We start from the raw sequence: 21897 nt of genomic DNA on the forward strand, positions 1-21897 counted from the left end.
GTGGTTGTTTATGTCTGTGCACATGCTCAGCTCACCAGCAGTCTGAGTGAGCGGTGAAGACTCCATCCTTCAGCGACTCAGGGGCCATCCATCTCACAGGAAGCAGGCCCTTCCCACCCTTCCTGTAGTAATCCGTCTCATAGATGTCTCTCGTCATGCCAAAATCTGGCAGCCAAAAACACAGGAATCAAAACAACATTAGAAAGCTCTTACAATAACAGATTACACAATCCATGTATGAGACACTACAGCACATCCTGTGCTTCACTGACACATTGAAGTTCATGCAGTTATTGGCATAATCAGTTGCAGCAAATTTCAGAACTAAACTCACAGATGACAGTGCTGTGTATTACTATACTTTATTTCATACTATACCTCCAATTTTTACAGTCAGGTCTTCGGCCACCATGCAGTTCCTGGCAGCAAGGTCTCGGTGCACAAACTTCTTGGCGTTCAAGTAAGCCATGCCATCTGCTATCTCTGCGGCCATTTGAATCATCTCTTTCAGCGTTGGAGGAGGCCGGCCTGGGTTATTCTATCATAAAGCCATCAACCAACATAGTAAAACAGAAATCCAAAGAAGTAGAATGAACTGTATATTGAAACACTGGTGTTAAAGACGGTGAAGGTTTTAAATTTAAGTAACTTTTAATGATACTGTGACTTTAAAGGTGCACAAACAATCAAAAATTGTCAAAAGCTGCACCAGGTCTGATAGATAGTATTAACAAAGTCAACTGTGACTCTTTTGGTATGGTTTGTTACCTCTGAGTCAGGTCTAAGAGAACGCAGGAAACTCTTCAGATCTCCATGTGTCATGAGCTCCATCACCACCAGAGTGGGCTGACCTTTAGATACCACACCCAGCAGCCTCACCTAACCAACAAAACCATGTTAGTTACCATAACACCAGAATACAAGGAAATAATCAAGATCTGCCAGGAGACAGTTAACTAGTCCCTCTTGTATCTGTTGCATTATGCTAATATGTCCACAAATGAAGATTTTTAGAAGAATATCTCAGCTCTGTATGTCCACGCAATGCAAGTGAATGGTGACCAGATCTTTGAAGGTCCAAAAGGGACATAATGGTAGCATAAAAGTAATCCATACAACTCAGTGGTTAAATTAATCTCTTCTGAAGTGATATAATAGCTGTGGGTGAGAAACAGCTCAATATTTAATTCCTTTTTTACTGAAAATCTGCACTTTCACTTTCACTCCTACATTCTGGTGTGGAAGTGACTTTCACTTTCACATTTAGCCATCACCTGGTTGGGGCTGGTCAAAGGTGGAGATTTATAGTAAAAAAGAACTTAAATATTGCTCTGTTTCTCACCTACATGTATCATATCATTTCAGAAGACATGGATTAAACCACTGGAGTCAGATGGATTACTTTTACACTGCCTTTTTTATGTCATTTTTGGACCTTCTGAGTTCTGGTCACCATTCACTTGCACTGTATGGACCTACAGAGCGGAGATATTCTTCTAAAAATCTTAATTTGTGTTCTGCATAAGAAAGAAAGTCAGACACATCTGGAATGGCATGAGGGTGAGTAAATGATGAGAGAAGTTTAATTTTTGGGTGACCTATCCCTTTAAAAGGAGGTTTTAAGGTTTGAATATGCACAAGTGCAAATGAGATTTGAGAGCTATGGCAGAGAGGAAGATTTTTTTTTTTTTTTAGCAAATAACGACTTAAATTTCAGTCTGTTCCTCCAATAAATCAAGAAGACCTGCATTATTATGCATGACTCATATGGACTACATTTACTGTGCTTTTTATTCATCTTTGGAGCTTTACAACCCCTGGTCAGTATATGCTTTTTGTTGATGCAGCCTGGAGATTCAGTAGAATTGAATGCAGAAAGTAAGTCACAGGGGTTTGGAATGACACAAAGGTGAGTAAATGATGAAATTTTCAAAATTTCCGAATGGAAATTTTATAACCCCTTGGTCTTTTATCACAGCATAAGCACTGAAAATGCAGGACAAGAAGGTTGACATGTGAGAGACGTGTCTTACCACATGATGGCAGCTGAATGTCTTCATTACAGAAGCTTCGTTGAGGAACTCAATCCTCTCTCTGAGGCTGGCCGACTCGTTAACAGTCTTCACCGCTACGCGAGTCTGCGATTCGCCTTTAACTATGTCTTTTCCGATGCCCTCATACACCATGCCAAAAGATCCCTGGCCCAACTCTCGCAGCAGATTGATCTTTTCACGAGGCACCTCCCACTCATCTGGCTCGTACACTGCACAACACAACACACATGCAGGACACATACGGTCATTTTCTGAAACTGTTGCACAGCAATATTTGAGATCCAGCAGAATTTAGGCAAAAGACTAAGTCATTTTAAATGTGGTAATCCCCCTAAATCAATACCTGTACTGTTCATGTGGTCAACTTCGATTACTGTGCACATGTTGAGAATTATTATATTACAACGAGAACAAAATTCAATCTGCATCGACCCCTACATTTTCTGCCAAAAGTCATTAAAGATACAGATCACCCAAAAATGAAAATTCTGTCATCATTTACTGACTATTATGTTGTTCCAAACCCGTATGACTTTGTTAGGCAGAATGTTAGGGAATAACAGCCTCAGTAATTACTGACTTTAACTGAATAGAAAAAAATGCAATGAAAGTGAATGGTGACTGAGGCTAATTTTCTGCATAACATCTTTTATGTTTCATATATGTCTGGAACAGCATGTGGGTGAGTAAATGTTATTTTACTTACACATTTCAGTCTTTAACTCACACATATTTTCATTTCTGGGTAAACAATCCATTTAAGCACACACAATGGGAAAGGAAAGTTGCTCACCCTCATCCGGGCTGAAATACTCTGGATTGGGTGAGGTGTAAAGGCGTCCAGTTGGCCCTTCTGTTTGCCTAGTTAGAAGAACACACAAAATTGATGGAATCCACAGGGACTGTTATGTACCTCACAGGAAATTGTTCCTGCTTGAGATATGCACCAAATTCAGTGGAGAGAAACTTACTTCTTCTTAAACAGGAAAAAGCCCACCCCTCCCATCAGCAGGAGCAGAAAGACACAGATCACTGGACCAATCACAATCTTCAGCATGTTTGATGGGTCCACACCTGTTTACATGATCCACAGACAAACACATAAACCTTAACATATGCAAACCCTAAGATTCAAAATTATTATTTGTGTGTGTGTGTGTGTGTGTGTGTGTGTGTGTGTGTGTGTGTGTGTGAATTTTCTGGGTCTTTGCATAATTGTGGAATTCAAAACATTTAAGTAATAATAAGCATGATAGACAAGGTGTGCATTTGTGCACACAAAGTACTTGGCTAAAGACTGAGTTCAAAACTGTCCTCTAACATGAGCTACATTTGACAAAACCTCCATTTGAAGACATTCTGGGACAACCACAATTGGAAAATCGATTAAAAAATGAAGACAATAGTATTTAAATGCAACAAATTTTATTTTAATGGTAAGGTGAGGGTCAGTCTATAGTGATTGTAGTTAGCTTTATATTAAAAACAATATTTGGTATGTCCCCAATTATACCGTTGAGTAAAAGCGTATGTGTATTATGCGCGGATTCTGTGCAATTCGGTGCCTTACGTAGGTCCTGCACATAGAAGTGCGTTGGCTCTGTCCACGATCCATTGCCAGCCAGGGAGGTGGCTCTGATCCGCACTGTATAATTCCCAGGATGCACCACTCTGAGCTTGCAGCCTCCATCAGCAATATAATTCTTTCTAGACACGCAGTGGTGCAGTTCCTAAGACACACAGAAATGCAGTTAGATGGCCTGCTGTACACATTGTAGGCAAAATGGACATCCATTAGATAGTGGCAAGGACTAGACCTTTATCATATATTTAAATGGAACAAAATCCATCTCACCCAATTACAAGTAACCATTACTCAACAAACATTAATGAAACTGCTATAGCTGTAAATTGTTACAAAAAGGGTTTCGGGTCCATTAACTAAAACACGAGCCACTATGTGCGAAATCATGATGTTTTATTTTGCGAATAACAACTATGAACCTTTATTTAATCGTGTTGTTTACAAGAGGCTTTTCAAAAACAACATTAGGAACATTTCCACTGCTTCAGGTTGGTTATTTCCATGGTAACAGAAATACATCGATGACGCAATGATGCTAAAATGGCTTGTTGATTTAGTTCTAGCACATGTTGATTTCAACAGGATTGATAAAAACCTGATTTAAAGTTCAGCTAGTGTTCATGAATGCAGAGAGTCTGGACAGAATACAGGGTATGATCCTCCATCCCGTCTGTGTAACTCACCTCTGTGTCTCCCAGTCTCTTGTAATGGACTTCATAGAGGATAATCATGCCATTAGGGGCCTTAGGCTCCATCCACCTAATGTGTACAGAGTACTCAGAGACTTCATAGGTAATCGGCCCCACAATATCATCTGCCATGTCTGTAAGTCAGTAAACAAATACCATTAAAAGGAAATATTATTAATAATAACAACATCGAAAAATCAGCTTTACAAACTGAATACCAGATATCTGAAGTGCAAAACACATCAACATACATTGCGTCTAAGTGTCTGAAAATAGCTCCAGGTCAGGGTCAGAAGTTAACCAGGGCTAAAGTCAAAAATGCCTCTGAAAGTGACAAAATGCACCAGAAATTTAAAATGTGAGGGCAAAAATGTGTAGAGAATTCTTCAGTTGTTTTTACCTGTTATCTAGCATTTGATATAACACAGTAGTGATGTGTAGCTTTTTGATTTAACAAGCTAAAATTAGCTCTAAAAACACTGAATGTTGAGAAAACACTGCAAGCAACTGTGACAGTATTAATTATATTTTATAGGTCAAAACATTAATTGAAGCCATAATAAAATTAATTGATTCAAGTAAAGTGTTTCACATAAATAGATGACACGCTGTCTTATTATTATATACCGGTAGTTCGAAAAAAATTCCCTCATAAAAGGTCAAAAATAGGCTTGAAAATCAATTCTAGGGGGCACATATTGACCCTTGATAAAAATAAAAAACATTTCTGACATTGCTACAGGTAAACAGAAAATAATCTGGTACCTTCAGGCATGGTGCGGGCACTGACATACGCCGCCATGCTGCAGCGAGCGGGATCAGTCCGGTGGTTGCAGGCGTGGATTTCTATCTGGTAGCTGGTAAAGTGGCGCAGATTGGAGATGATCGCGGACTCCTTGTCATAAACAGTCAGTGAAATCTTATTGGCCTCTGCTTCCTCTTCTGGGCTAAGGGTGGCAGAGCCATTGGGCAGCGAGGGCGGCATGGTGATCAGACGAGAAGAAGTCCTATTGGCCACACCCACAAGAGATCTGCGCTGTCTTGATGTCCTAGGTACAAAAAATGATACAGATCAATACAATCAGTCAAGATTTCTATTCTGTCTTAAGGCTTATTCACGCAGAAGCGATATCAAAGGTGTGGGTGAGAAATAGATCAATATTTAAATGCTTTTTTACTACAAATCTCCACCTTTGACGAGCCCCGACCAGAAGGTGGCAATATGCATGAAGAATGTAAATTGCCCAAAACAAAAGAAGAATGTGGAAGTGAAAGTGGAGATTTATAGTAAAAAAGGACTTAAATATAGATCTGTTTCTCACCCACACCTATCATATCACTTTTGAAGACATGGATTTAACCACTGGAATCGTATGGATTACTTTTATGCTGCCTTTATATGCTTTTTGGAGTTTCACAGTTTTGGCTCCATTCACATGCATTGTATGGACCTACAAAGCTGAAAATCATTTTAAAAATCATTATTGTGTTCTGCAGAAGAAAGAAAGTCACACATTTGGGATGGCCTAAGGGTGAGTAAATGAGAGAATTTTTGATGAGAGAAATGGAATCAAATGATGAGAGAAAATATTTGTATAAATTCCTGCAATATATCACTGAGTTTAGAAAGCAGATGTGGCTTTTTGACGTAGTTGAAGTGTGCAAATGATTCCAGCTAAAGTGAGTAATGCAAAATTATATGGAAATTATGCAGCCTCATGCAATTATGCAGCCTTAAATGGCAGAACTTTACTCTGTGCCTCTGAATTGGTCGAACAATCTAATGATCACTTGCACTAAACAGACGCTTAAGTCAGTCTTCAATCATTCAAGGCAATTTTGGATATTTGTTCCCAAAAAGGATATGAAAAATGCTGGATGACAGAACTGAGTCTTTTCTTTCTTGTTCTTTCTTTGGTTTTGTGACTAAGCCACCTTCACTCCTACTGAAAAGCAAAAGGGTTTTACCGCCACTTTATTGTGGTATAAAGACCACAAATGCTTGAATAATTGCATAAAACGCTTGCCAAATGATTCAGAAAATATGATTTAAAAAATATCTTGACTGTATGCAAAATTAATATTTACTTATGAACAACAACAACAAAAAAGTCTTCTCATTTTCACTCTCATGACTTTCTTCTGTGGAACACATGCTGATGCCACTTCTTTATACACACAATGAATGTGAATGGGGACTGAGATCAAACATCTCTTTTTGTGTGGAACACAAAATGATGAAAATCATACAGGATTTGGAACAACATGATACCAAGGGATGATAACAAAATTAAGATTTTTGGGTGAACTAGCCTCAAAGTTTATTAATGTCACCACTAGAGGGAGCAAAGGTGCATTTCATGTGGTTTGTTAAAACTATTCCAGTGGTAAACCACTAGAGCACCACAGATTTTAAATGTAAGAGAACAGGAGAGGAGCATTCAGCATTTTTGGTCTGCACTAAGGGCCAAAACATTTCAGAGGACAGAGTCATTTTTAAGTGAAACCATATTTGAACGTCTAAATCAAATTACAAGGTTCTTTGCTACTTTTCATTGCCTGTAAAATCGTTAAATGAACTGGAGTGCCCTGAATGAAAACTGCCAGGCCAGCTGCAGCAGACAATCATAATATTTAGAACAATAAAAGGTTAGTGAGCTTACTACCTGAGTCTGTACTACCTTTAAATGCTGTTGTGATAGACGATGTCAACACCGTCTGTCCCTACTGCAGAGCAAACATCTTCCACCCCCAAAACAAAGACTAAAAATACTAAACCACCGACTGTACAAGGCATGACAGACTAAGAGTGTTTGTGTGTACATGGGAGCGCATGGGAGCGTATGTGTGTGTGTGTGTGTGTGTGTGTAGGAATGGAATGGGATCTTTAGAGCAAACTGTGAAGTTCTGAAGGCCAAAGACACACAAAGACTGGGGAAACATACCTATCTAAAACATCTACTCAAGGTCTTGGTCAAGTCAAAAACAACCCGGCGGGGGAACGCGGCCTGACAACCACTAAGACATTCAACCCTGAGCTAAGAACTCCAGTAAAAAAAAAAAAAAATACTGTATGAACATCAAAACAGCATAAACCACTTGAGAATCTCCACCAAGAGGGTCACATCAGGTGAAGAATGTGACTGCTCCATCTCAAGAGTCTCTCTGAACAAAAACCATAAACTAAGCAGTAAACATTCTCGGAGAAGTTTGCCATCACTACCACCATAAAACAGTGAATCCACTGCCTTCAACAATTAATTTCAAGATGATTACTTTCAGACTTCAAATCGCCTGGTGTGAGCACTGTTCCCGAGTTTATGTATATAATCTGTAGTATCCGTTTTTTTGTGTTGATTAGCATAGATTTTGTGCTATAAAAGGATTGTTAGCCTATATATCTTTGGAATCTGTAAATTACCCTATTAAAAGGCTGCAGAGACTGCACTGTTTTTTAAATGTTTGTCTACATACATAAGCCGAAATTTGGCCACTGTGTCGTGTCTCACACTGCTTTTTCAGCATCTAGCACCATGAGCATTTTGTTTTTTAGATTGCATATCAGGTTAAGTCTCGCATTTTTTTTTTTTTTTTTTACATTTTGTTGTGCTTTGTTTAGCTGATGTTGAACACAGAAATGGTCTTATGTGAACATCACCCCCCTCCCAAGAAACACGTATGAACAGTGTATGAGATCAACCTAATTATACAGGGCTTCTTTAAGAATTACTAATGAACTAGTTTTTGAGACAACTCCTCCCACTAGTCAATTCTGAAATATGTAGTCCTGAGCATCCCTAAAAGATGTTCTATGTTTGAGCCATTTGTGCTAATTCAATGAGGAACTGTGCACTGTTTACCTGAGCTCAAAGACCTCATTATGTAGGTAGTTTTCGAAAGTTTTTCGGTACTCTGTCTCCTCCGCCTCTTTCTTCAGCTGTTTCTCTGTTTTGGGGCAGGAACAGCAGCGCCTAGCTTGGCCCTGCTCCTCGGTCTGGTTCCACTTCTGTTCCTCTTCATTATCCACTTGTGTGGGGGCTCTGGTTGGCAGCTTCATACCTGAACAGTAGAACACAATGCTTTGATTTTGTTCAGGCATGTTTACTAGGACAGACAACCGTCCTAGTATAAAGAGCTGTCACAAAATCTAGTGAGCTGTCTACCCAGACATCATAGGCATCATTATAGACCTTATACGCAAACATTATTTTTTGATACACATTTTGTAATTTATTGATACACCAAAGATATGCCTCTAAACGTTGTGAGCTGCCTACTGTGGCAGAACGACCTGCTCCTCCTCCTCGTCATCGTTGTCACACCTCTGAGGGCCATCCTTCAGCCAGGCTCACAACGGGAGTGGACAGGAGAGAGGAGGGGCGCAATTTTGTAAGCCTCATTTGGGCAGCTGATGATGAGGCACATCTGAGGTGAACAGAGCCTCATCACTGCTGCCATTAAAACGTAGCCTCTCCTTGGGAAGCCAGCTTCTATCTCCCAAAGTGCATGCACACAGCGGCCTCAGGAAAGTTGAGCCACTAAAGGAAGCCGGAACCCGCCTCTTTTACCTGGACCTTACCCTCTCACCACTACCCTACACTCACATAGCCTCACAGTGCACTGCAAAGAAGCCAGATTTCCCCTTTATTTTGGACACCATTCCCTATGGACACTTTATTCCCCATTTTGGGCAATTTACGTTGTTTATTATTTCAAACAAACACCTCTCCGAGGCCTGACACCAAACCCACACCCATTGTCTGTGTCTCTTGCTCACCCCGCCACACTACTTAGACAGCATTTTGGGGTGTTACCGGCGCTAGGGCTGTGTTGAATCAATCATATATTCATATAAAATGTTCTGTTCTGTTTCTTATTATATTGAATCAATACAGTAGATCCTTGTATCAATACTTTATGTATGTATACATTCATGTATTTTCATACAGTTCAACTGAATTGAATAATTGTAGGCTTTCAGAACTCTAACCTTTCTGACAGTAGTCAAACTTATAGAGCTCGCTGGCCTCTGGTTGCTGCTGACAGAAGACCAGGTAGTGTGTGATGTTGCCATTTGGGTCATTAGGAGGCTTCCACTTCAGAATGATCTGAGATGAGGAGTTAGAGGAAGATATGGGGTCCAAAGGTACAGAGGGTTCTGGGGAAAAACACACATACTTAGGAAAATACAAATGATATACAAACAGAACAAAGCAAAACAAACAAACAAACAAAAAACAAGCTCTATCTCCACCATTCCTTTTCATTAGTGTAGAAATATGCACTGGTTGTTGACAGAACTCAGTTCTGGTTAGACTGCATAGTTAGACTGGGTCACTGATGAGACAAGGAGTGTTATGACAGCTTCCTTCTAACAAGGAAGAAGTGTGGGGCAGCACCGATGTCACGGTGCGCAAACCCTTTGCCAAGGCAAAAAAACAAACAAAAAAAAAAAACCCCGAAGCACTGCTTTCAGTCCCTGCCAACCAGCTGCTGAAACAATATTCTCAGCTTCCTGGTTTATCAGGATCTCAATCACAGCCTGGCTTGCTGCACACTGCTGAGTGATTTCACAGTACTTAAGGGCACCAACGACCTATTTTATCAGCTTTTGACCTCTTTTATTCATCTCCAGTGCCAAGCCTGTACGGGAAACACTGCAACAGAAATAAACTTACAGAAAACTTCAGAAATGACTAAACGTATATAATAATAGGGCTTGAAACTTGAGAAGTTAAACTTATGTTCTTTTTCAACAAATTGAGAGTGAAAAGTGAAATTCAACAACATTAATAATAATAAAAAAAAATTTAAGTAACAAAAGTATGTAAATAATCAATTGAAATGCAATTCCTCAGATTAGGTCAAAATTGTGACATCTGATTTTAATTGGTGGAAACTGTTGAATCAAGACAACTGAGGTGGGACAGGCCAAAATTACATCGTAGTTAATATCCCATATCAAATAGTTTTCTCACTGAAGAGCACAACATATGTGCTATTAATGCATCAAATAAAGTAACGGAACACCAATTTGTATCTTATTCATGGAAAGTGCCAGTAACTTAGTGGACAGAGGAATGTTTCAAGCAGGCTTGGCAGGGAGATCTCAGGTCAAATTGTAAAAAGGGAAAGCTCTGAGTAAACAGTCGTTCAGAGGCTCTTACTGGTAGCATCAGTGCGGACATAGATGATCTCGCTCTTTGCTCCGTGGACCTGGTGCTCATCAGAAGCAGAGAGCTGGGTTTTGACCATGATGGCGTACTGTGTCCATGGTTTCAGAGGGAGGATGAGGTATCCGGGCTCCTGCTGTTCTTTTCCCTCTGTAGCACGAGGCGGAGGATCCACATCTGCTATCACCCAGCTGTTAGAGCCACATGCATCCTGACCATCGAACTCAGTCACATTTTTGTAAGGCCTAGAGAACCAGGAGAGCAAGTAAATTACCACTTTACTGCATTGAACAAAATCTACAAATTAAAGGAATATTCTGGGTTCAAGTACAAGCTAAGCTCAATCAACTGCACTTGTGGCATAATATTGATTAACAGAAAATTTTATTTTGACTTCCCCGTTTCTTAAAAAAAAAAAAAAAAAAGAAAAAGCAGAAACCTGAGTTACAGTAAGGCACTGAAGTGAATGGGGGCCAATTTGTAAACATCAAAATACTCACCGTTTCAAAAGTATAGCCACAAGACGTACAATATTCGTGTTAACATGATTTTAGTGTTATAAAATTGCTTACTAACCTTTTCTGTGTAAAGTTATAGCCAATTTTACAATTTTGTTGCCATGATGATGTAATGTCAATGAACCTGAAAACCCTAAAACAACTATAAAAATGATGATTTAAACAACTGTACAGCTCAAATATCACATGAGTTTTAAAAGAAGAATTAATGTAAGTACTTTTATAAAATTATAAGCTTTATATTTCTGCCTTTAAACCCTCCAAAAACTGGCCCCCTTCACTTCCGTTGTAACTGCCTCACTGTAACCTTGATTTTTGTTTTTTTTTTTTTTTATTAAGAAAAGGACGGATAAGTCGAAATTAATAAATATTTAAAAGTAGGTAATATTATCATTATGCCACAAATGCTGTCAATTGAGCTGAACGTCTATTGAACCAAGAATATTTCTTTAAATACATGCACAAAATACACCAACATTAGGAGAGAACATTGATAGCTTAATTACAAAGTGTGGGCTACTTACGCCTCTTTGTACAAAACCATGAACCCCAGCAGGTCCCGAAAGTCTGGCGGCCAGAAAGGCTCCCATTTAATGATGATCTTGTCTGAAAGTGTGCGAACCTGAGTGAACTTCAACACCTGGCTCTCACCTAGTGAAACATCCAACAAGCTATTGAAATTTTGGAGATTACCACCAAGTAAGATATGGTCTCAGATCTATTCAGATACAGACCATATAAGCATAAATGAAATGTAAAGCTATGTAAAGTCCTCCTCACATGATGCCTGATCTCCATTGGTCTTTGAGGCGATGTCATTCTTAATCTGTCGGTTCTTAGTGCCTGTCACCTCCTCCATCTTCCGAATCTCTGACATGCAGAGTTTGGAGTTGTGATGGAAGAACATGCGACCCTGCAGGATGGTCAGGTTGTGGTTGGTCCAGTCCCACAGCTGACGCAGATTCTGGTTATCAAGGGCGTAGAATGAATAGTTCCTGATTTGTAAGAAAACAGCACATAAGATGAGGAGAAGATGGAGTGACTAAGGATTCATTACTAGTGACTATGTTAGACAATGATAAACAAACCCTTTGAGAACCCCAATGGATAAAGCCAAATGAAATTAGTGGAACTGTGGAAAGGAAGACCAACATGTCCTGTAAAATCAGACTCATACCCGACTTCTTGTGTCTCTCCGCAGATGACTCTGAGCTTGCGGAGAAAAGAAAGAGAGACGAGGGCATAGGAGCGTCGGACTGTCAGGTAGCCGGTGATCTCCTCCAGCTGTCCCAGGTTAGCCTCCAGCTCTGCGGCAATGTTATCTGACAGGGAGAGGTGGAAAGAAGAGAAAGCTTCAATCTTCTGTGAAATTTTGATTTTTAAAAGCATGCAAAACCACTCTCTTTTGAATGCACATTGCGATGTCTGTCCACTATTCAGTACCGACTGTATGATTTCTATGGTTATGTATGGAATAACGGAATACGGAGTGTTGAATTTTATTATTTAAATACATTTTTATAATTCATTTTCAATGCTTCAGTGGTCCAAAGCCAATTCTTACCGCTTACCATGCTAATCTCAAAACATTTTTCACGTTTTAATCCCTAAACCGCTCTTTTGTGCAGAACTACTTCCTTAAGCCATACAAGTATCTTGCTTAAAACAGCCCAAGCTGCAGTACCTAGTTTTTAACACTGAATTCCAATGGTTAACTCCAGTGAAGATGAATGAGAAACAAATTACTGAAAGAATATATCACTGTTTTTATTTTATTTTTTTATCGATTCAACAAATCCCAAAATTATCGTATCACAGCCCAGATTTTGACAAAATACTGTATCACTAGGTCCCTGCTGATTCCCACCCCTACATGCAGTTATTGAAAATTAATCAACAACTAAAAGCATTTGTCAACCAATCAATGCTGTTGGGTATACAGACAGACTGTGCATTCTTCTTTGGTGCAAAAAGGGGGGAAATTATACTAGACAGTTTGTTGGTTCTTACTCCCTCCACGGATGTTGATGACCAAACTGCCATTAAGCACAGTGCATCCTCTCAGAGCCTGAGCCGCCGTGACTGAGTCCACTGTCTTCAGCCCCATACACACTTTAGGACAGAGGCCAGCGCAGGGCGTGCAGTTCAACCTGCAGCAAAGAACACAGGGTCATATGTACACCAACCCAAACAATGAATGAAAAGCCATTTGGTCACACTCTGTGCTGTGAAAAGAACACAGAAACTGATATTCAGAGATATGATGGAGTGTTTCTATTTTTGTTGACGTTTAAGCAGATTTGTGGAATGAAGACAATAATAGATTGTTGTTGTCAAGGACATTGATCCTGTTGCGCAATATGTCAGCATTGTTTTGAGGCAGTGGTGACCTTGTAGGGCAGGCCGAGGGTGCAATCAAGGATAAATGAGACATTCTCTCAGATGTGCCAGAAACACAACTTAATCACCAATAATTTTTGTGGATACATAGATTCTGACTGAGGAACTGTTTGTCATTTGTGCTGGGTGCTTTCCACGCCACTGTTTCCTGTGAAACTATGCTATGCATATTTGTATGACAACTGTTATAAGTGTGAATTTACAAGTGAACAAACAATCTGGAGGTGTGACATTTTAATGCTAAAGCCTAAACAGAAACCATCAACAACACCAAATGTGTAACTGTGCCAAGAATGTGCAAAAACTGGCCAAAGTGTGATTAATTTCCTTTCATCAATGTTTTGAGCCTAGTTAATCTTTCATGATACCAGCCTGCTAGGGATGGGTAATGCCAACAACAACTGAGATTAGTGAGGTTGACTAGGATATTTTTAGGAACCTGGGGCCGGATTCACAACAATATTCTAAAGAAAAATAAAATAAATCTATTCTATCTACCCTATCTAAATCTTAGGATAATATCTATTAATTATTATTTATTTGTTTTAAGTAGTAAGCACGTCTTGATCATTTTTATGTAAATGAGATGTTTTAGTTTAGTGACATTAACCATCATAGTTTTATGCACTAAATTATAAAGGACAGTTTCAGCTTTCTAATGATATAATTATTATGTTTCTCTAGAGATCATGGAGAGAGAGTGCTATGTGATGCATCCTTTTGAATTGACTAGCATGATTGGTCACCACATTAAGAAGCTTTAAAACAACATGTAATGTTGAATTTCGTGATAACATATACATGGTTTGAAAGCTGAAAATAAAAATAACACAAAAACCAGTCAAAAACATGTATTGGGGGCCTGGGTAGCTCAGCCAGTATTGACGCTGACTACCAAACCCTGGAGGCGCGAGTTCAAATCCAGGGCGTGCTGGGCGACTCCAGCCAGGTCTCCTAAGCAACCAAATTGGCCCGGTTGCTAGGGAGGGTAAAGTCATATGGGGTAACCTCCTCGTGGTCGCTATAATGTGGTGCTCACTCTCGGTGGGGCGCTTGGTGAGTTGTGCGTGGATGCTGCGGAGAATAGCGTGGGACTCCACACGCGCTACATCTCCATGTTAACGCGCTCAACAAGCCACGTGATAAGATGCGCGGACTGAAGGTCTCAGACACGGAGGCAACTGACATTCGTCCTCCGCCACCCGGATTGAGGTGAGTCACTAAGCCACCACGAGGACTTAGAGCGCATTGGAAATTGGGCATTCCAAATTGAAAAGAAAAGAAAAAACGTGTTTTAGTCTAAAATCACATATCTACATAAACAGCCAATTGTGACTATCATCTCAACATGATAGAACATTTTACATTTGAAACAACCCCGTAAATTCAACAAACATCGTATCTGTTGGGATTGTTCTGGATTCAATAGAAGTTAAGATCAATTGACATCATTTGTGGCATAATAGTGATTACTACAAAAATGAATTTTGACTTGTTCATCCTTTTCTTTAAAAAAGCAAAAATCGAGGTTACAGTGAGGCACTTACAGTGGAAGTGAATTGGGACAATGAAAGTGAATGTGGCCAATTTTTGGAGGGTTTAAACAGAAATGTGAAGCTTATAATTTTATAAAGCTCTTGCATTATTCTTCTCTTAAAACTCATGTATTATTTGAGTTGTAAAGTTGTTTGTCATTTTAGGGTTTTAGGGTTTGTTGGCATTACATCGTCATAGTAATGAAGTTGCAAAATTGGCAGTAACTTTACACAAAAAAGGTTAGTAAGCGATTTTATCATACTAAAATCATGTTTTCATGGGGGGGGGGGGGCGTGGTTACGTGTTGGTCTGCGGGAGAGGGAGACACCTGTCTCTCATTATAGTGATGGCGGAGGGAGACCTGAAAAGGCACGCCAGAGCGTCAGAGAGGGAACAGAGTGACCAGAAAGCACGACGGCACAGTGTTAATGATTTGGAGTGCTTTCATTTATTTAAAACATTTTGTTTATTATCGACAGTTACCGCTGATTGTGTGTTTATGACTAAAAGGACTGACCTTGAAACTGCTTCATTGTCTTCTGACTCCTCCATTACCCACAGACTAAGATCCTTTACACACGTATTTTGTTTATGTCTTATGACTATACTTTTGAATCAGTGAGTTTTTTTAACATTCAAAAATTGGCCCCCATTCACTTCCATTGTAAGTGCCTCACTGTAACCTTGATTTTTGCTTTTTTTAAAGAAAAGGAGGAACGAGTCGAAATAAATGTTTGTGCTAAACAACATTATGCCACAAATGCTGTCGATTGAGCTTAACTTGTGTTGAACCCAGAACATTCCTTTAAGACAACTGTGAGGTTATCCTAACTTTAAGATTTACGAGGATTTTTAAGAATATTTCTTTCAAGAATTTTAATTCTAAGTTTTGTCTTGAGAACAATCTTAAGAAAAAAAGATAAGAACTTTCTTAAGAAGTTTTTTTCAGGAATACAAAATATTCTTAACTTTTTTTCTTAAGATGAAAATGGTAGTTTAGAAGAATTTTCTTCTCAAGAACATTTTGTGAATCCGGCCCCAGACTGTTGGGCTCTATAATCAACTAGTCATGAAAATATGTGGTTTTGCACATCCCTAGTACCTGCCAAAGAGGACAGAATGTGCTGCGCTTTATCCAGCTAATCTTAAAGAAAGCTGGTGCGTGGGTGAGATTCATATTGCAGACATATCAGAGAGTCCAGTATGCTGTCTCTCCCTGCGGTTATCCAGTGGCTAGACGGCGCTCCCTGTCTACGCAGCTGACAGACAGGGAGAGACGAGCAGAGGAGGACACAGAAGGGATAGGGATGTTGAAACTCCTGAAATCTCATTGTAGGCCAGCTAACGTGCAGAGACAGTAACCAAGGGCAGCAGCACAGGGCGAGAGGCCTGTCCACTGCACTGTCAGTCCAGCCGCAGTGATTTGTGTGTCTGCTGTCTGAATTCCCACAGCCCAGGGGTCATACTGGAGGGGGCAGTGAGAGGGGAAGACTATCATGAGAGAGCGAGTCAGAAAGAGAAAGGAACGGAAAGACAAATAAAAGAGAAAACACAAGGCCATTAAGGACACTTGAATGTCCTATCTGGCAAAACATGCAAAACAAAGGTATAATTCACCCACAAATGGAAATTCTGTCATCATCCACTCTATACCAAGTCTTCTGAAAACATATGACAGCTTTGTGCCAGGAGCAGACTAAAATTAGTCATTATTCACAAAGAAAATCTTGTCTCCTGACCTAGTTCTTCAATCTCATTTATGCTTCTACACATTCAAACATGGCAGGCCAAAATTCATGAAAACTAATGACATTTCTTCCACTCCTCATATGGGGTTGAGAATGCCGGCTGTATTAAACCACAAAGTTCTCTTCAGTCTTCAGCGAATAACGACTTGCATGAGTTTGTTCCTCATGCAAAAATCCTATTGCTTCAGGACACATGGAATACAGTGCCTGCGTCGTATGAACAACTTCTATGGTGCTTTTTTGTCCTTTAGGAACTTGAAAGAAGGAAAAGAAAACAAATTATACATAAGTTCTCATTATCACGTCTAGTTATTATCATTAAATTGTATTGGCTACCCTGCTTTCTCTCGATATTGGCATCGGCTTTTAAAAGACGAAATCAATCACCATCCTACTTTGTTTTATGTATAAGAGCAGCATTGAGAGCCGTGTAAGAAAGTTATAGGGGTTTGGAATGACATAAGTGTCAGTAAATGATGACAGAATTGTAATTCTGTGGGGAACTATTCCTTTAAATTCTAAAACAAAACCCTGCCAGATGTTTAGCTTCAGTTTCCAGACTGTATGCAGCTACATTTCGCCCCTTCATCTCTCACTTGTGTTTTTCTCTATACTATTACATGCTGCATATGATGTAGTGACTCCTGGGTTAAAGTGCATTTTTCCAACCATATCAGCTGAACTGTGTTAAAAGTACAGCATGTTTTATTCACTTTCGTCATGTCTAAGGGCACCTAATGCATTTGTTCAGTTTTACATGGATCTCTCAATTAGACAAGGGTAGTAAGTTTTCACTGTTAATGTATACCTAATATATTTAAGCAATATCATGTGAACAAAAGTCATGTTTTTTTTTTTTTTGTTATTAACATTTTTATTGATTCATAAATTAACACAAAAAATACAACATATATATAATGAATCAAAAACTTTAAACATTAAACCCCCACTATATCCCCTCCCCCTACCAAACTCTCAACCCACCCTGACCCCCCCACGAACACCCCTGTGGTCAATAGAATATACACACACACACACACACACACACAGAAAACTAAAACAACAACATAAAATAACATACAATAATCAAGTATAATAATAATAATAAAAAAATAAATAAATAAATAAAAAACAAATAAACTAAATTACTGCCCCACCTCGAGATTCCCTCAAAAATGCTAAATAATTGCCCCATTTCTTATTGTAAGAATCCCTAACCCCCATCCTAATGCTCGACCCCTCCTCGAAGGCAGCCACCCTCCCCATCTCCGCGCACCACTCCGGGAACGAGGGTGCTCCATCCGACTTCCAACTAATCAAAATAACCTGCCTCACACTGGTCAAAACCCAGTCCTTCATGTACTTATCTACCAAATCCATGACCTCCCTATCTCCCAAAATACAGAGTCTGGGGCAGAACGAGACCTGAGTGCCCAACACATCACACACAAAACTTTGCACCTTCAGCCAAAATTCTTGGATCTTAAGGCACCCCCAAAAAACATGGATGGTGTCTCCATCTTCAGTATGGCATCGCCAGCAGATGGGTGTGTCTTTAAGACCAAGCCTATACAATCTAGAGGGGGTCCAATAAAATCTATGTAAAATCTTAAATTGCATAAGGCGAACCCTTGCATCTCTAGACGCAGACTTTATGTTTTTTTAGAATCCTTGCCCACACTCCCTCCTCCAATACCAAGTTTAAATCTTTCTCCCATAATCTTTTGAGAGAATTTAAAGCTCCATCCCCCAGACTCTGAATTAACAGAGAGTAATACACTGATGCCTCATGACCCTTCCCAAAAGCAGCGATCACCACTTCCAGAGTATCTGCCGCACTAGGGGGGTGTATGCTACTCCCAAAAACAGAGCAGAGCAGGTGGCGCAGCTGTAAACACTTATAAAATTGAGATCTGGGAATCCCAAAATGTTGAATAAAATTTTCAAAAGATCTCAATACTCCACCCTCATACAGGTCACCAAGTGTATTAACCCCCCCTCACAATCCAATCTGACCAACAGAAAGGGGACTTATTAATACATAGTTTAGGGTTCAGCCATATGCTCAAGGCTACGTTTAAATAAATATCAGAATTAAACACTCTGGACACTTCTGTCCATATCGAGTGCAAATGCAAAATAATGGGGTGCGACTTAACCTCTCCAGCTAGTTTAATCGAAAGGCTTTGCAGTGGCGAGATAGGGGCAAGAACTTCCTTTTCAATACAAAACCAGGGAGGAGCTCTCTCAAGTGGAAGCGACCAATGAACCAAATGTTTAAGACTGAATGCATAATAATAAAATAAAATCTTGGGTAGACCTAACCCACATTTGTCAATTGGCCTATGTAACTTACTGAAATTTAACCTGGGACGTTTACCATTCCAAATGAAGGACTTCGCTATGCTATCAAATTGCTTGAAATAAGAGAGGGGGACATCTACAGGGAGAGATTGTAGCAGGTAGTTAAATTTTGGAATGCAATTCATTTTAATAACATTAACCTTCCCAATCATCGATAAGTGTAATGAAGCCCATCTGTCCACATCATTCGAAAACCTTTAAATTAAAGGATCAAAATTAACTCTGACTAAATCAGACAAATTTGCTGGGAATAAAATTCCCAAATACTTAATTCCCTGTTTGGGCCACTGGAAGGCACCCGGCAGGAAGGCCGTTACTGGACAGTACGCTGTCAAAGCCAAAGCTTCAGATTTAGACCAATTGACTTTGTATCCTGAGAATTTGGAAAAGGAGTTAATAATTCTGTGGAGGCAAGGCATAGATCTAGTAGGGTCGGAGACGAATAATAAAATATCTGCGTAAAGCAGAAGCTTATGCGCCACACCTCCCGCCATCACCCCTGGAAAATCATCCTCCTTTCTTATCGCGGTTGCTAATGGTTCCAGGGCAAGACAGAACAATAATGAGGAAAGAGGGCAACCCTGCCGGGTGCCCCTGTCCAGAGTAAAATAATCTGAAATTATCCCATTTGTTTGCACCGCTGCTACAGGGTGTCTATAAAGTAACTTAATCCATCCAATAAAAGTATTCCCGAACCCATACCTTTCCAAAATCTTAAAAAGATAATCCCATTCTACCATATCAAACGCCTTTTCGGTGTCAAGAGAGATGGCAGCAACCTGAGATTGATCATTTGCTACCAACCACATGATATTGATGAGACGCCTAATATTATCAGAAGAGCTATGGCCTCGAATAAACCCCACCTGATCTATATGTATAAGTGATGTCATAACTTTACTTAATCGATTAGCCAGAATTTTGGACAAAATTTTTACATCTAACTGGATCAGGGAAATTGGGCAGTAACTTTTACACTCGCTTGGATCTTTGTCCTTGTTTAGAATCAGACTGATCCGGGCTTGTGTCATGGATGGCAGAAGCTTTCCATTCTTTAATGAATCAGTATAAACTTTTAACATAATTGGAGCCAGTTCTGTAGCATAAGATTTGAAAAACTCAGAGGAAAAGCCATCAGGCCCCAGAGCCTTGCCTGTAGGCAAGGCTTTAATTACCTCAACAAGCTCTTCCAAGGTTATCTCAGAATCAAGAGAATTTTTTGCACAGTTGACAGTTTAGGGAGATCTAATGGTTCCACAAAGTTCCTAATATCTTCATCAGTGGATGAAGACGTGGAACTATAGAGATCAAGATAGAACTCTTTAAAGGCATTATTAATATCAATAGGTAAATATTTCACCACAAGCAGATTTCCCTGAGGAAATGATAGAAAAAGACTCTCTCTGCATTATATATCTAGCCAAAAGTTTTCCTGCTTTGTCACCCGACTCAAAGTATGACTGTCTTGCCCTGAATAACCAAAACTCCACTTTCCGTGACAAAATAGTATTATATCTATATTTCAACCAGGTCAGTTCTCTGAGGCCATCAGATGACATACAGTGCTTCAGCTCTGCCTCAGCACTTTTAATATTTCCTTCCAACTCCACAAGTTCTTGTGCTTTGGATTTTTTAATGAATGAGGCATACTGTATGATCCGACCCCTAAGAGCCGCCTTAAATGCCTCCCAAGCCACGCCCACAGAGGATATTGAGAACCAGTTGGTCTCCATATAAACACTGATTTCAGTCTTTAACATTTGTTGGAAATCAGGATTTTGCAAAAGGGACACATTAAAGCGCCAACTATATGATTTCTTTTTCTCTGTATATGGCAACACCTTTAAAGTCACCAGGGCGTGATCTGAGACTAAAATGTTTCCAATTGAGCAATCAACAACAGATGAAATGAGGGATCTGGATATAAAAAAAAAAAAATCTATTCTAGAATAAATCTTATGGACTGATGAAAAAAAATGTATAGTCCCTACCAGATGGGTTCAAAAGTCTCCAAATATCTGTAAGACCAAGATTTTTACACATTATGTGAAGCGTCAATGTTGCTCTAGGGGGCTTGCACACTTTTGCTTCACTATGATCAAGGACTGAGTCCATCAAAAGATTAAAGTCTCCTCCCAATATTATATCATGAGGGGTGCCAGCGGCTTGCAACATCCCTTCAAGATCTATAAAAAAGCCTTGATCATCATCGTTAGGTGCGTAAATATTAGCCAAAATCAACCTTTGCCCTTGAATTTCAACTAACACAATAATTACTCTTCCTAATTTATCTTTAATCTGTTTGAGACATTTGAATTGTAGATGTTTATTTACCAATATAATGACTCCCTTGCTCTTACTTGAGCCAGCACTAAAGAAAACATGTCCACCCCATATCTTCCCAAATTTTTCAGCTTCCTGCGGGGAGAGATGTGTTTCTTGAAGCAACACTATATCATATTTCTTACGTTTATGAAAAGAAATAACCTTCCTTCTTTTTATGGGGTGCCCCAACCCATTTACATTCCATGTGGAGAGAGATAGTACACTCATATTAACATTTGACATTTTGATATAGTAGAAAAAATAAATTGTGTGGCAAAAACAAAATTATACAGACCACATTCCCCATTAGAGAAACAATCAACCCCTGAACATCCCCCCGAACAAAACAAACAGAAAAAGAAAAACGTGCGCATTAACCCCACGCACGAAAGTGCCAACCGGCGTCAATCCCTCTAAACTCAAAAGATCTATGAACACCCACGAGAGTCCCCACGGCAACTTTGCCATCAGATTGCTCAATTTTGCCTCACAAATTTGCAAGACT

The 21897-nt window shown here is 39.5% G+C and overlaps 1 protein-coding gene across 1 annotated transcript in view; it reads right to left on the minus strand.

Annotated features, from left to right (window-relative positions):
* Nucleotides 1-21897, minus strand: part of insra (insulin receptor a) — a 103039-nt gene that overhangs the window by 3244 nt on the left and 77898 nt on the right. Inside the window, exons 4-19 of the mRNA XM_051698480.1 lie at nt 13030-13169; nt 12197-12341; nt 11800-12014; nt 11544-11670; nt 10496-10746; nt 9319-9486; nt 8189-8387; nt 5094-5377; nt 4323-4462; nt 3625-3784; nt 3026-3128; nt 2848-2915; nt 2034-2263; nt 769-879; nt 379-538; nt 36-165 (exon numbers count right to left, since the gene is read on the minus strand). Coding sequence (XP_051554440.1) covers nt 36-165; nt 379-538; nt 769-879; nt 2034-2263; nt 2848-2915; nt 3026-3128; nt 3625-3784; nt 4323-4462; nt 5094-5377; nt 8189-8387; nt 9319-9486; nt 10496-10746; nt 11544-11670; nt 11800-12014; nt 12197-12341; nt 13030-13169 — 2631 coding nt within the window. The remainder of the gene's footprint in view (nt 1-35; nt 166-378; nt 539-768; nt 880-2033; nt 2264-2847; nt 2916-3025; nt 3129-3624; nt 3785-4322; nt 4463-5093; nt 5378-8188; nt 8388-9318; nt 9487-10495; nt 10747-11543; nt 11671-11799; nt 12015-12196; nt 12342-13029; nt 13170-21897) is intronic.

The sequence above is a fragment of the Myxocyprinus asiaticus genome, chromosome 5 (genome assembly GCF_019703515.2).
Source record: "Myxocyprinus asiaticus isolate MX2 ecotype Aquarium Trade chromosome 5, UBuf_Myxa_2, whole genome shotgun sequence".
Lineage (NCBI taxonomy): Eukaryota > Metazoa > Chordata > Actinopteri > Cypriniformes > Catostomidae > Myxocyprinus > Myxocyprinus asiaticus.